The following is a 14,892-nucleotide window of genomic DNA, read 5'->3' as shown; positions in this document are numbered from 1 at the left end:
GCTTCTGATTACTTTTATAGAAACATGGCTCGTGAGCACAGTCCAGGAAAGCAGTGTTTTGATGTCACTTTGAGTATTCACTTGTATGCCACCAAAACTGCTTCTGACTCCTGTAAAATGTGGGGAGAGGTGTTTGATGGTCAATATAGCTCACCTTGTTCTGCTGGTGTGGCCATTGTGGGACAGTTTGGTTGTCTCCACAGATCCTTCTTGTCATGCCAGAGTCCTATCAGGTCTGTCTTGAAGAGCACACGCACTTCTTGTTTAGCTTCACTTGAGGTACAGGAAAGGCTCCCAAAGGCCCGATTTGCTGCTTTTTTATAGACGTACTGTAGCTCAGACTGGGATTTTTCTATCCATGCCTGAAAAGGGATAAACTTGTTGTAAATAGATTGCTGGTAATAGTCAGACATCCATTGCTGACCATAGAAACTTGGCACTTTTGCAATGCTTTGTGCTTCTGATCTTTCCATGCTGTGCAGAGACAGATAGAGCACCCTGAGTGCTCTGCTCGTGGTGTTCCCCAAAACGAGCTCCCTGTAGCGTGCCATGCTCATTTGCCTTTTGTCCTCCTAGCATGGAAGGTCACATATAAAAGGTTTCTTGCTATTTCAGTGCTTTTATCAGTGCAGAAGTGGGAACACGTGAGTTCAGCTGGAATCAAAACGACCACTCTGTGGATACTTACGTCACTGACTGGAAAAGGGGAAACCTAACCCCCGTTTTCAAAAAGGGAAAAAAGGAAGATCTGGGGAGCTACAGGCCGGTCAGTCTCACCTATGTGCCCAGCAAGCTCCTGGAGCAGGTCCTCCTGGAATCGCTGCTAAGGCACATGGAAAATTTGGTGGCCTTCTACACGTGTGCTACAATATTGGTAGACAAGGGGAGAGCAACAGACACATCTGCCTGGACTTATGCAAAGTGTTTGACACTGTCCTGCATGACATCCTGGTCTGTAAACTAGAGAGACATGGATTTGATGGATGGACCACTAGATGGATCAGGAACTGGATAGATGGCCGCACACAAAGTGTTGCGGTCAATGGCTCAATGTCCAAGTGGAAGCCAGTGACAAGTGGCATTCCTCAGGGGTCCCGACTGGGACCAGTGCTTTTCAACATCTTTGTCAGAGACATGGACAGTGTGATAGAGTGCACCCTCAGCAAATTTGCTGATGACACCAAGCTGTGTGGCATGGCATGAGAAGTGGCCCATGTGAACTCATGAAGTTCAACCAGGCCAAGGTGCAAGGTCCTGCACCTGGGTCACAGCAATTCCATGCACAAATACAGGTTGGGTGGCAAATGGCTGGAGAGCAGCCCTGAGAAGGACTTGGGAGTGTTAGTTGAGGAGAAGCTCATCATGAGCTGGCAGTGTGTGCTTGCAGCCCAGAAAGCCAACCACATCCCAGGCTGCATCAAAAGAAGCATGGCCAGCAGGTCAAGGGGGGTGATTCTGCCCCTCCACTCTCATGAGACCCCACCTGGAGTACTACATCCAGCTTTGGAGTCCTCAGCGCAAGAAGGACGTGGACCTGTTGGAACAAGTCCAGAGGAGGGCCACGAAGATTATCATAGGGCTGGAGCACCTCTCCTATGAACACAGGCTGAGAGAGTGGGAGTTGTTCAGCCTGGAGAAGAAGGCTCTGGGGAGACCTTATGGCAACCTTCTAATACCTAAAGGGGGCCTACAGGAGAAATTGGGCGGGATTCTTTGTTGGGAAGTGTAGTGATAGGTTGAAAGGTAACAGTTCTAAACTGAAAGTGGGAAGATTTAGATTATTATACTAGGAAGAAATTCTTTACTGTGAGGGTGGTGAGACACTGGAACAGGTTCCCAGAGAAGCTGTGGCTGCCCCATCCCTGGAGGTGTTCAAGGCCAGGCTGGATGGGGCTTTGAGCAACCTGCTCTAGTGGGAGGTGTCCCTGCCCATGGCAGGGGGGTTGGAACTTGATGATCTTTAAGCTTCCTTTCAACCCAACCCATTCTATGATCCTATGATTCTATGATTCATTCTTGCTTAGGGAGGAAAAACAAATTTCACTGGAATATTTCCTTGCATAGGTGGTTATTAAAGGTAAAGTTTTAGGCACAGTGTAGTGCATCCTTATGGAAGATATGTTCATTAGCTTCAAGATGAACATCCAGAAATCAACATATGTCAATATCTAGTCTTTTTTTTTGTTTGGTTGGAGTATTTGTTTTTTGTTTGGTTGGTTTTTGTCTTGAGTTATTCTGCTTCCCTGGGATTTTCCTTCAATAAATCCTGTTTTCCAAAGTCAACGTAACTAGAGAAGAATCAGTTTTGTACAGTTGAGTAGTGACACAGGATTCTTTATATCACTCAAATAGAATTAATTAGAATGATTGTCTTCTTTGTACTAGACTGTTTGAAGTAGATGGAGGATGCAATGACTACCAGTAATGAAAGAAGAATACAGCAAATAAATTAAAATTGTTCTTCTGGTTTTGGGCTAAGGGAGTAATAATTATACCTGCATGAGTTCTCAGCTCCTTAATATTTTATGCTACTATTTTCTATCACTATACAATTGTAATTCTAGTTAAAATCTCCCTCCTCAAAGTCTGAGTTTGGTGCAGGTTTCCATAGTTCAGAACTTCTCAAGAAAGTATTTTATTGCTCAGCTTCCTCAGTCAAAGTTGGTAGAGTTTGCAAACATATGATGAGGCATAGGAGTTTGCAAAAAAGTGGTTGGTAATGAGTTTAAAACCTTTTCTTTAGAAAAACTGTAAAGTAGAAAGCTTTATTTTGCTGAACATGCTGAAAAATTAATTAGGGGGAATACTTCTGTTAATTTCTTTTTTTGTCTTTTCATGTATTTGATGTGAGTACACAGTCAATTGGACTGATCTCTTGTGAAGCTGGAAAAAACCTAAAAGAAAAGCACCAAGAAAAAAGAAGTACTTTTATTCACTCAAGCAGATTTGGCACACTTGTGTGACAGCGGAAAGGCTCCCTGCACAGACATGTCTGGTTGCTTCAGTCAAGAATCCTTGTCAGGCTAAGAACAGGAAAAACTCATTTTTTTAAAAGAAGTTTAAGATGAAAAAAAAAAAAAAGAAGAAAAAGCAGGGCATCTAAATTTAAAATATGTCCAATTATAATAAGATTTTCCTAGGGAAACCTTTTACATGTTTGTTTCCAAGATAGGCATTGATTTATTGATATCCTTGTAGGAGCAAATGCACTTTTAATATATAATCACAGAAATGTAGAATCGTTTAAGTTGGACAAGACCCTTAGGATCATCGGGTCCAACCACTAACCTAACACTGCCAAGCCCACTACTAAACCATGTCCCTAAGTGCCACATATACACATCTTTTTAATATCTCCAGGGTCAGTGACTCAACCCCTTTCCTGGACAGCTTGTTCCATATTCTATATGTTGAATAACAAGGTAGCATTAGGTTAAGAATTTTGATAGCCAATCTGTTACCTTGACTATAAAAGTTACAGTATTTATTAAAAGACAATTACAGTAGTTGTGAGGAGGAGCCTGATTAAAACTGGAAAAAACAAAATATAGTAAAAAAAATACCGCAATCCTTTTTATAGACCTTTCCATTTAAGGTTTCTTAAGGTGAAATGTTAAAAAGTTTCTGTGGAAGTCAGACTAGCGATATTAGGAATCACTACTCATCAGCCATTAGTGATTAATTTCATACTATCTGTACTATGCCAATAATGAACTTCTACAGAACTTTATACAGATTTACTGCTTAAAAAGGGCTAAGATGGAATTCCTGGAAATGATAATTCACTCTTTATGCACAGATTTCATTTTCTTTTCTCACTGATTTGGATGAGGTGGCACAGCCTTAGGTGTGTTTGCGCCAGCAGCATTCAGTAATTCATTCTGCCGGTAAGAATGCCACCTGAGATACCACATTTTTTTCTGTCCTTTAAGGTGGTATCTATCACATAGAAATCTGGATGCTGGAACAGGGATTGTATAGTAGAAAGTAATATATTGCTTATTATGGATGACACTAATGCCAGAAAGGAATATTGCTGTCAAGTCCCAGCGTGTCAGCTGTAGTTGCAGTAGTTTTAGTGATTTTCAGAATCAGGCAAAAGGAGTTTCAAATTGGAAAAAGTAATATTTCAAAAAGAGTCACTGTCCCTAGTCACCACCCACTAGGGCTCCATTCAAAAAGGTAATTTCAATTGAAGTAACTTATTCCAGTTTAGTTCTTTGCCATTATTATTTGCCAAAGGACTCTTGCTGTTTATCTTAAGTATTACTAACTTCAGGAGACTTGAATGCAAGTATTTTACTTGAGTCTCATCAAAGTGTTACTTTCCTAATCTATGAAATCTTACTACAGTGAGTCAATGTAAACCACAGGTGGCAGGTATTTGGAAATTGATGATCATGTATAGATTTGAATTTGCCAGGTTAGCACTTTTGATGCCAGCTAGAAAGAAAAAGTTGTCCTTTTAGAGCTACTTATATGTAAATTAAACAGTTATCCTTTTTTTTAACACTGTCAAATCTGATAAATAATTAACCCAAGGTTTTCTTCCTGTAAAAAGAAACCTCCAAAAAGAAGCATTTAATTTAATTTACATCATGCTTCTTCAGAACATAGATACTAGGAGCTATACTCACATATTACCAGGTTCCCACCAAAGCTGTTTTATCACTCCCCTCCTCAGCTGAACAGGGGAGAGAAAATATAACGAAAGGCTGATGGGCCAAGATAAGGACATGGAGGGATCACGCAGCAGTTACTGTCACGGACAGAACAGACTCCACTTGGGGAAATTAATTTAATTTATTGCCAGTCAAATTAGAGTAGAATAATGAGAAAATAAAAACTAAACCTTTAAACACTTTCCCCCCACCCCTTCGGGGTGTGTAGTGGTTGCTCTAGAAGACAAACGTCATAATAACAAACGCCCCCCGGCTCTCTCCACCCCCACCCCTTTTTTTTTAGCTTTTATTGCTGAGCAGATATCATATGGTATGGAACATCCCTTTGGTCAGTGTGAGTCAACTGTCCTGGCTGTGTCCCCTCTCAATCTCTTGCCCACCCCCACTCTGCTGGTATGGAGGGGGATGTTGGAGAGACAGCCTTGGTGCTGTGGGAGCACTGCTCAGCCGTAGCCAAGGTACTGGTGTGTTACCAACACCTTTCTAGGTTCCAATACAAAGCCCAGCACTATGAGGGCTGCTATGGGGAAAATTAACTTCATCTCAGCCAGACCCAATACAAACTTCAATTATTTTTTGTATTCTTGGCATGTGAGAAAGACCTATATTGGAGCATAAACAGATGATGCCTTGGAGGAAAGTGTACTCATTGCCTAATTGAATATATCATTCATTTTATCATTCATTTGAATATATCGTTCATTTTATAGAAAAAACGCTACCTAACGCATCCTCTAGTGTGCCTGCTTATTATCTTAAAATTAAGACCTTCCATTGCTTAAGTGCTTGTACATGGAAGCACAGACACATCTAAATTTACTCTCTTGTGTAGGCCAATTGAATTAACTTAGCTGCACATTTGAATAATGTAAAAAAATGCACATAACGATCAGTAGAACCAGGAATCATACTCATCATTTCTTTTAGAAATCACATGTAACTATTCACTTGAGAAAGGCATTTATCATTTTCTCCATAAAAAATGGAAAATCAGACAAATAAGAGGATCCAGAAAAATTGTAAACTGTTAACATTTTTGCTTTCAAATAGTGTAATTCATATGTCAGACTAAGAGGGCAGTTTCTATACGCATGTTTTAAATTACTTAGTTAAGAAGTTAAGAAGCTTCCTCCCTGCTGAATGAATGCAGTTCAAATAATTCATTAAAAAAATATGCAAAATAATACTTGCTACATTTTAATTATGTTATTTATTCTTAAGTCTATTCCCTTGTTCTTAAGTCAGTTCCTTCAGAATAGATTTAGATCTGGACATTGATGTTGCACTACTGAGTCAGTTCATTTAAAATTAACGCCTTTTTTTTTTTTTTTCCCCAGTTCAACAGAAGAGCAGTTTCACTGGCAAACCCAAGGTAATGTATTTATCTACATATTCCTGAGTAATGTGCTCTAGGCAATCTTGCTTTAGAAGGGGAGTTGGATTAGTTGATCTCTAGAGGTCCCTTCCGACTCAGACAATTCTGTGACTTCCGTGACATATATGTATTACATATATTCTCTCCCAGAATGATGATATTTCCTAAAGAAGATATTTATTTATGCAATATCTTTTTTCATTGCTAGTGTGTGAAAAAGCTAATTAGAAACTGGCAAAATTTGGCATTAGTTGTTAGGGTAGACAAAAAGAACACCGAGACTAATGTAGAGTTTCGAGAGGGGGCATTGCTAAATGTGTGTCTAAATTTTTTTAAGATTAGACCTTTCTCATTTTGCTCTTATTAATCCAAGGCCGCACTTTCACAGGATGGCATAATTTTCAATATTGTCAGCCTCCTCTGAATATGTGATCTTGGTGTGTTCTCCCTTTCTTCATCAGCTGTGAAAGCTTAATCACATGTAACTGGTTTTATCTTTTGCCTTTCTTTTACATTTTTATGTTGTTAATTTTATTACAGATGGTCAGAAGGATATAGAAGATGAGCTCACCACTGGTCTGGAGTTGGTGGACTCCTGTATTAGATCACTGCAGGAATCAGGGATACTTGATCCACAGGACTATTCAACCAGTGAAAGTAAGTTGCTATAAATGTGTTTCCTAGAATTCAGACATATTTGTAGCATTTCATGCTTTAAAATTGAATGCATGCATATCTTACAGCGTTTTTCCTGATTATTTTCTGATATTGGCAGAAGACGATGTAGTTGCGAGCAGGCGAATTGCCTCCTTGCCTTTGCAAGTTAGCTTTTGATTTTGTTTATAATGGAGAGAATCTCAGTTTGTGGGGGAAGAAGAAATCAAACACATGGAATATATTTTGAGGAAAATATTTTGTACTTGCAGTATTGCTGTAGTATTCTATAAGGCCATGTCACAGGACTTCAGCATCACCACTACAAAAGTAACTTTCAAATAGTACTTTTTCAGTATGCAAAAGTAATAAAGTGAAACATAGTGGGGGGCTGTGGGTAATTCTGATGTCTCTGTAACCACTTGGGCAGGTAGCTGATGCTCCTTAAGACAAAAATTTTCAAATGGATACACAGGAAGAAATAGGGGAGCTGTTTAAAGATGATGCAGAGAATGGCATCTGTAACAAGAAAACTGAAGTCTTTTCTCAAAGATTGGCTCACTGGTCATTTAGCAGCCATTCTGTTTGCAGAATTGTGCCATGAGTGGATAAATATTCTGCTAGGACCAGCCGTCGGGGAGGGGAATCAAGGCTAAACAACAGCAAAGGTGAACAAGAGACATGCCACTCAACCTATTTATAGAACAGATGTCTACAAACACTTGTGCACGAGTCATATACACTGAAATAAAGTTTTCCAACAGGTTAACAGGTCTGTTGTCAGAGGTAGTACTAGATATTGAAAAAGCAGGTTAATTCCCTATTTTCCTTTAGTTTTCGTCAATCTCCTGTCTGATACTCTGTTCCACCTGGCACAATATGTACCCACTTTCACTTCACTCCTATTGTGGCTCCTGATACTATCTTGGCTTTTCAATTTTCTCTCGTATTCCTCTCCACCTCCTTCTCTCTGCTCAGTTGAGCCATTTTTGTGTATTTCAATCCCCCACTGCCCAGTATCCTCTGACTGAGCCGTGTGTTTCGAAGTGGCTGCCCAAATTCAGCTTTCTCAAAACCAAAGGGGATGATCTTCCCTTCATCTGGAAAGGCTAATGGAATGTGACAGCCACCTTCTGCAAAGCAATCCCTAGCACTGACGAGTCATCACCTGAAATGTGGTCATCAGGTGACAGACAGAAAGCATTGCAAATTGAATGCAGAATTTTAATTTGTTAGAACATTTTTCAGTTTTCACCTGCACAAGATTTCTGGGCCAAAAATGTCACTAACACTTGATCTGAACACAATCTGTGTGATTAACATATCTTAAGATGTTGCTTGGTCTGAAAGAATTGGAAAAACAGGATGAACAAAGTAAGCCCTTATAATTTGCTGTGTTTTTTAATTTGTTTGGGGGTGAGGAGAAACATATTAAATGACTAGTATGATAAAAATTGCCTTCAAAATGTGATTCAGTAGAAAAATGACACTATATAGATGGCAGTAGTGGAGATTGGAAGCTGGGAACGGGCTAGCTTGGATGGGAAGGTGGCAGAAACTGGCTGAAGAGATGGAAACTAAAAAAAAAATATTAGGGAAAGATGAAGATAGTAGATGGAGAGAAGTCTGGGTATAGGAAGAAAACTAGTACTAAGGAAAATTTCTGGGGTATTACAAAAAGATAAGGCTCAAATAGAAATGTAGGTAGATGGGAAGGAGAATAAGCAACGTGATCAAATGAAAAACAGTGATGGAGAAGAGAAGCGACAGAGATAGATTATGTGGGGGACCAGCAGGGGAGAAACTGAGATCTGTTGAAGCAGGAGGTCCAGGCAGAAAGTTGAAAGCTGAATTTGGTTGGTTGGGTAGTTTGTTCATGGGATCAGGAGTTGGGTGCAAAGGGAGGGAACAACAGGTTGATGAGAATGACACTTGAGAAAGAAAATAGTGATAGAATTATGGACAGGACAGTAGCCATCCCTAAGAAACACAGGTTTCAAGAGAATGAGGAGGTGCATCTACTCGCAAGGGAGCGGGCTTCTCCACAGAGCTGCAAGCTTGATCTTCTTCATTGTCCGAGAAATATTTGTGAAGCCTTTTGTCATAGTGCCCCGTCTCCTCTTGTCCAAGCCCACTTCGTAATGAAACTAGATTACTATTTGCTGTTTATTGTTTTAATTAAGAAACAGATACATATGCAAAAGCTAACAGTTGCAGCTCTGCTAATCACTCATAAGGGTAATTAGGATGTCATATACTGGACTTTCTTTTTTGATTTGGGAGCCTTTTATCAATTTAGAATAAAATACCACAAACACATCAGACAGTTAAAATGTTACTGTGTTTGCAAAGTCAAAAGTACCAAGGTTAAGGCTGTCTGTACAACATAATTTGAATTTCTTATGACTACATTATAAAACAATTATTATCATGCCCTTTTTTGTACATTTTCTGTCCATGCCTCATTTACCCCAAAGCTAAGGCTCAGATCACACAGCGAACTGAAGGGAGATTTCATCTGGAGCACTTTTGACTTCTCTAAGTATTGACCAGAACACGAATGCTAAATGAAACCACAAATCTCATATTTCACAGTTCAGCTTTGCATATAAACTTTAATGTTAATCCTCCTTTGTGTCCTGAAGTTCTGCTGTTATAGCTGTGAAATCATTCAAGGTATGTTCTATTGATACTTAGTTTTAGGTGTTCCTGGTTAGTTTGCAGATGCGCTGAGAACAAACAACTGTAACTGGACACTGTGGAAGCATGGTCTCAAATACATGAAGTGTGATGTAGAAGAAAGTTTACAACTCACTCTAAAGTGTCTCACACACAGCATTTGTATTTCGTAGAAACTTTTGGTCTTAATTCCTTCAATCTCCAAATAGGAAATGAGATCTATGTAAATGTCTTACTTTACAGGTGTTCTAAAAGTCATTATTTGTGATGTATTTGAAGTAAATGTTGAGTGTCACGGAATAATCCAACAGGGTGCTATATTATTTTTTTTCTTTATATTAGACGTTTTTCAATTAAGGCCTGAGGCCATGCAGTAACAAATGAGGCACTTGCAAAACACTGAATAGTTTTGCATTGTGTGCACTGGCTGTGAGACAAAGAAGGAGGCAAGGAGTGACGATTCAGAAAAGGCAACTTGGTCTGGCATTTCCTAACTTTTGAACTCTTAACTTTACAATTTTAGTTATGTTGACTTCTGCAGTTTCACTGCATAGCTGTATTTTAAGTAACAACACTGAGTCTGAGGAGAGCATTTCCAGCCTGCCATGGCAGTTTTAGTCTAGTTGAGGCAGATTTTTTAAATCATCATATGAAAGCCAGCCCTGGGATGTGACCACAGCTTCTTTTTCTGAACTGTGTGTGTCTAGTCTAACAAGTTAATCTATCAGTAGCTCTGCCTTTGCAGAGGATTAGTGTGTCTGCAGTCAGAATCTTTACGATGTGGTTTTACGCACTCTGATTTTCTCAGCATTAGTTTTAAAAAGTCGTCACATAGCAGACGGCTGTTACAATACTCTAAATCCCAAACATCACTTCACATGTGCTGTTCCTTCAGTAGCAAATAAAAGCCATAAACAAGGGCTAATGGGACAAGTCACATGAAAGGGGCTTACACAGGAGGAGTTCTGTATTGCTAATAGAGATTCTCGCTAATTATCTTTACTGACTGTGAATCAGCAAATAAAAAAAATATAAAGCCTTTATTAATTTGGGGAAATGCAAGCGGAGTGATCACTGTTTTTAAAGTAATTATTATCAGACAAAGGCAGGCAGATTAATGACTGCTGCGTGCTCTCATACAAGTTTTCTGTGGTTGCAGTGACCCTGAGACAAGGTTACATGCATTTGAGGGGAACTTCGCTGTTGCCCGTCTCTTTCTTCTGTCCCAACTGACTATAAATTGACTTCCCAAAAGTATGTGTTTCCAGTTACAAGTGAACAAACAAAAAGTAAGGAAACTTCCAGAATTATGCAAGAAGGTGCAGCTGAGTTAAGACCACAAATTCATTGCACAAATGAAGACCAATAACTGTAACTTTTAATAGGATCAGGGGAAAGACCAGACATGAGAATGTCAAGCTAATCGTATATTAGACACTGGAGACAAGTCACGGGAGAAGGACAGGAATGCACAGTAAGTGTCGACATGTCCACAGTGAGGACCTGGAACCACTGGAGAAGGAAACATGCAGGGAAGCAAGATTTAGTTCAGGACAGAGATAATACTAGGGATGTTTCAGACAGGCATAAGACACAGGACTACTGAGTGGTTACTGCAGCTTAGGAAAGGTATTTTCATGGTGGAATCGGTTCATTTAGTTTGGAAAGGCATGTGACAGAACATTTTGTGAGGGATGAGTGTGTACTCTGGAGATAAAAAATTAATATTTAAGATGAGGAAGCTTGGAAAGATGGGGGACGAAGGAAACAAAATGCACTTTTTTCCTCCCTTTCCCATCACTGCAGCACTGTCTCAAAATCAACGACTTCAGATTTATTCCTTTTACTACCTTGTCAATGCATCTTTTTTTAAATACTCTTCTCTTCTCTTCCCCCTCCCCCTTTTACATGTAAGAAAAATTGAAAAGGAAGAAAGGTTCAGGGGATGTACGAGAGTAAACACAGGTACACAGCTTTCTGGGTCAAGAAGAGTGATTACTGCAGGACTTTTGACATTAAGGCTTGATAAGGTCACATTCTGGCCTGCAGATAAGTGGGAAAGGTCCTTATGAACTGCTTGAGACCCTCAGATGTCCATCCTCTGTGAGAAACTGGAGGCCTCTGAGTAATCATTAAGGACCAAACTACATTTTTCTGCAATGTTTGTAAATGTGCATTTTACAGATTGGTAGTGTGAGTAAAGAATGAAATAAAGGGAATGAGAGGAAAATTTCAATCCTTTATTTCTTCTCCTCTTACTAGTTCCCCTTTACCCCTGCCCCTGTTTGTCATTAGTGTGTCACGTCAAATGACTGCCATGATGCTAGCATCAAAACCATTTCTGAAATAATTAGCTAAAGTTCATCGAGTCCCTACAGACAACATTAAAACCTTACAGGCTACAGAAGTGAGAACAGGCAACAGTTACTCCCACTGTCGTGGCATTAGCAAAATAAGGGTTAGATGGAGATTACTGAGCAAATCCATTGGCCCTTTCTTCCTAATTTAAACCACAGGCTCAAATGTCTCATAATCCAGAACTCTCTAATTTTAATTTAAGGTATCTATACTTAAATCTTTCGTACTATTTCCCTTGCTTTAGTCTCCACAAAATGAGCATAAGGCTGGTCTTAAAAGGATTATGGGGCAGATTTATGGAGCTTTTGGTGTTTGAGTTTCTAACTGAAATGGAATCGTTTCACTATTTTTCACTTGCTTAATCCATTCATGTGGCCACCCTCTTTCTTTGCTCTCTAACTAATTACTACAAGCTGCAGCCACAGAGTTCTGTTGACAGGAATCAGAAAATCTTTTGGATCAGTCTTGCAGTTGTCTGATATTTCTAAAATGCTACATTTTAAATTTTAATTTAAAATTAAGTGGTTCATATTGGGATTGCCATTTTCCCCACCTGACAATGCCAGTACTCCAGACAATGCTTTTCCCCAGTTTTCTGAAAATATTTTTATTTATATTTGTGGCCCTATTGTCCTGGTGCTCAGGATTAATTACAGAATTCAGCACACTGCTAAGGGAATAAATACAGTGTAGATTAAATAATGCTGTCTTAATGGCTAATGCCATTTCAGAGTGCACTTCACTGAGGCTACATATTGACAGAAATGCAGGCAGTTAAGGATATCTCAGTCCTCCTGGTGAAGAAGAAGCATGGCTCACCACTGAGGACTCAATTCCACAATATATTAACTCTTGTAGTCATTTGAAACTATTTGCCCAAAATGCAGCACAAATGGGTAGCAGTACCATTTAGATGTCAGGTTTTTTCCTCTGAGGAATGTCTTATGTTACATGAACATATTATTTTTGTCACATGAAATTCTATATACCTTTTTTATTAGACAGCTACAGTTTTCACTTAACTAGCCTGCCTAATTCTGAATCCAGGAAGATGGGCTAAGCTCTTATTTTATTTTCCTAGTTCAGTTTTGTTTCAAAAATTTTGTACAATAACAGAGATCCTCCTTACTTAGCAGATGTCCCAGTTTGAAAGAGCACTCCTTGTTCAACCTTTATGATTTTCAACCTTTATCAGCTATTTTATTAATAGATATTGAAAATGGATTGAAACAAAAAGGTACTATTTATACAATGAATATGTAAAAGGATATGTGTTTATGTGTTTTCCATCCCATAGCTCTTGCTTTGTGAAATTGCCACCTGTCAGATGGCTGATACGCTCAATGAGATGAAATTTGGCATCAATGGACTTCACAATTTGTTGATAGATAAAGTTATTTCCATTTCATTATCAGCAGATAATCACCAAGGCGATCTAGCTGAGTCATTATTTCTGCACACCAGGGAGGTGTTCTGGTGAGATCTCCTGGTAAACATACACAGTAATAAAATAATGTTTTCTTTGAGTACGTTTCAGTAATGAAAATCACCTTGGAAGCGTGCATGCCCCTCTTTGATTTTAGGATTGGAATTTTGGGGTAGGAGGGTAGAAGCACGTAACAGATCATGTCACCTTTCCTTTTGCTGCATTAATGCAAACCTGACAGTTGTCTAACTTAACAGTTCTCAGCTCTAGATAAATCAGAGTATGAGGTCTGAGGAATTTTTGAGGTATTGATGAAATTTTTGTCTGTATTGTAATATATTCAGGGTAAATATTTATGGTTCTGCAGTTTGGCTGCCTCTCCTGATTCCATCCCTCTCTGCTGATACAAGCCTCCTTAATATCTTGTCTTCAAAACTTTGGGATTTCAAAGTCATCTTTGCACAATTTGTAATGGAGTAAATCTTCTGAAAGATGGACAAACAGGAACACCTTTTGTTAAAAGGTGGTCTCACAGTTATTTGTTGTATGATCTCACAGAGAAGGTTGTACAGAAATTGTCTCAACTATGTGTCAAGTTTAGTCTTTTGAAATAGTTGTTAAATACTTAGATTTCTGAGAAATGGGGATAAGAGGTTTTCTATATCCAGCTCCCCTTTCTGGCCCAAGTGACATAATCCTCATGTCATTTAACATTGTAATAGCCACTGGCTGGTAGCAAAACCAGTCCCTACAACACCGAGCCCTCCTTCCAGAGGCAGTCCTCAGCAGGAGGTTACTGTCTTTACAAAAGAGCTGGCCATGTAAAGTTTCTGTAGATTCATCACTAAAATCCCACTAAGACATTAAGATTTGATAGTATGAAGCAGGCTCTAGTGCTGACCCAAAAGCCAGCTTTTACATCTCAGCACCAGTATTTCCAGCCAGGCATTGAGAATAGCGTCGGATGAGAACATGTAGCTCAAACACTGTCATTCGGTACTCCATCACCTCTGCTTTTATCACAGGCAGCAGGATGGTAAGGGCCAGGTAAAACAGGCATGTCTTTGTCGCTGACGTGCCATATCCTGTCAAATCCATGTCGGTCTTCTCACTTTCAGAGCAGGAGTGAGGTTTTCCTTTCGGTCTCTTCCCTTCCCTCTTGCCTCTTAGGCCACTGCAAAGAGACTTTAGAGCGGAGCCACATCATGGGGCCTCACCACCAAGATTTCATAGAATCATAGAATGGGTTGGGTTGGAAGGGACCCCCCTTCTAGTTCCAACCCCCCTGCCATGGGCAGGGACACCTCCCACTAGACCAAGTTGCCCAAAGCCCCATCCGCCCTGGCCCTGAACACCTCCAGGGATGGGGCATCCATGACCTCCAGTGTCTCACCACCCTCACTGTAAAGAATTTCTTTCTAGTATCTAATCTAAATCTCCCCTCTTCCAGTTTAAAACCATTACCCCTTGTCCTTTCCCTACACTTCCTGACAAAGAGGCCCTCCCCAGCTCTCCTGTAGCTCCCTTCAAATATTGAAAGCCCACTGTAAGGTCTCCCCGGACCCTTCTCTTCTCCAGGCTGAACAACCCCAGCTCTCTCAGCCTGTCCTCATAGGAGAGGGGCTCCATCCCTCTGATCATCTTCGTGGCCCTCCGCTGGACCCGTGCCAGCAGATCCATGTCCTTTCTGTGTTGAGGACTCCAAAGCTGGACACAGT

General features: G+C 39.9%; 1 protein-coding gene across 1 annotated transcript in view; it reads left to right on the top strand.

Moving 5' to 3' along the window:
- The window catches only part of CTNND2 (catenin delta 2), a 672,616-nt gene that overhangs the window by 358,180 nt on the left and 299,544 nt on the right, over positions 1 to 14,892 (top strand). The window contains exons 4-5 of the mRNA XM_014940766.1: positions 6,020 to 6,054; positions 6,598 to 6,714. Of these exons, the coding sequence (XP_014796252.1) occupies positions 6,020 to 6,054; positions 6,598 to 6,714 (152 nt within the window). The remainder of the gene's footprint in view (positions 1 to 6,019; positions 6,055 to 6,597; positions 6,715 to 14,892) is intronic.

This window comes from Calidris pugnax, unplaced genomic scaffold (assembly GCF_001431845.1).
Source record: "Calidris pugnax isolate Ruff unplaced genomic scaffold, ASM143184v1 scaffold8, whole genome shotgun sequence".
Lineage (NCBI taxonomy): Eukaryota > Metazoa > Chordata > Aves > Charadriiformes > Scolopacidae > Calidris > Calidris pugnax.
The sequence above is the reverse complement of the archived record's forward strand: the minus strand, read 5'-3'. Positions and strand labels throughout refer to the sequence as shown.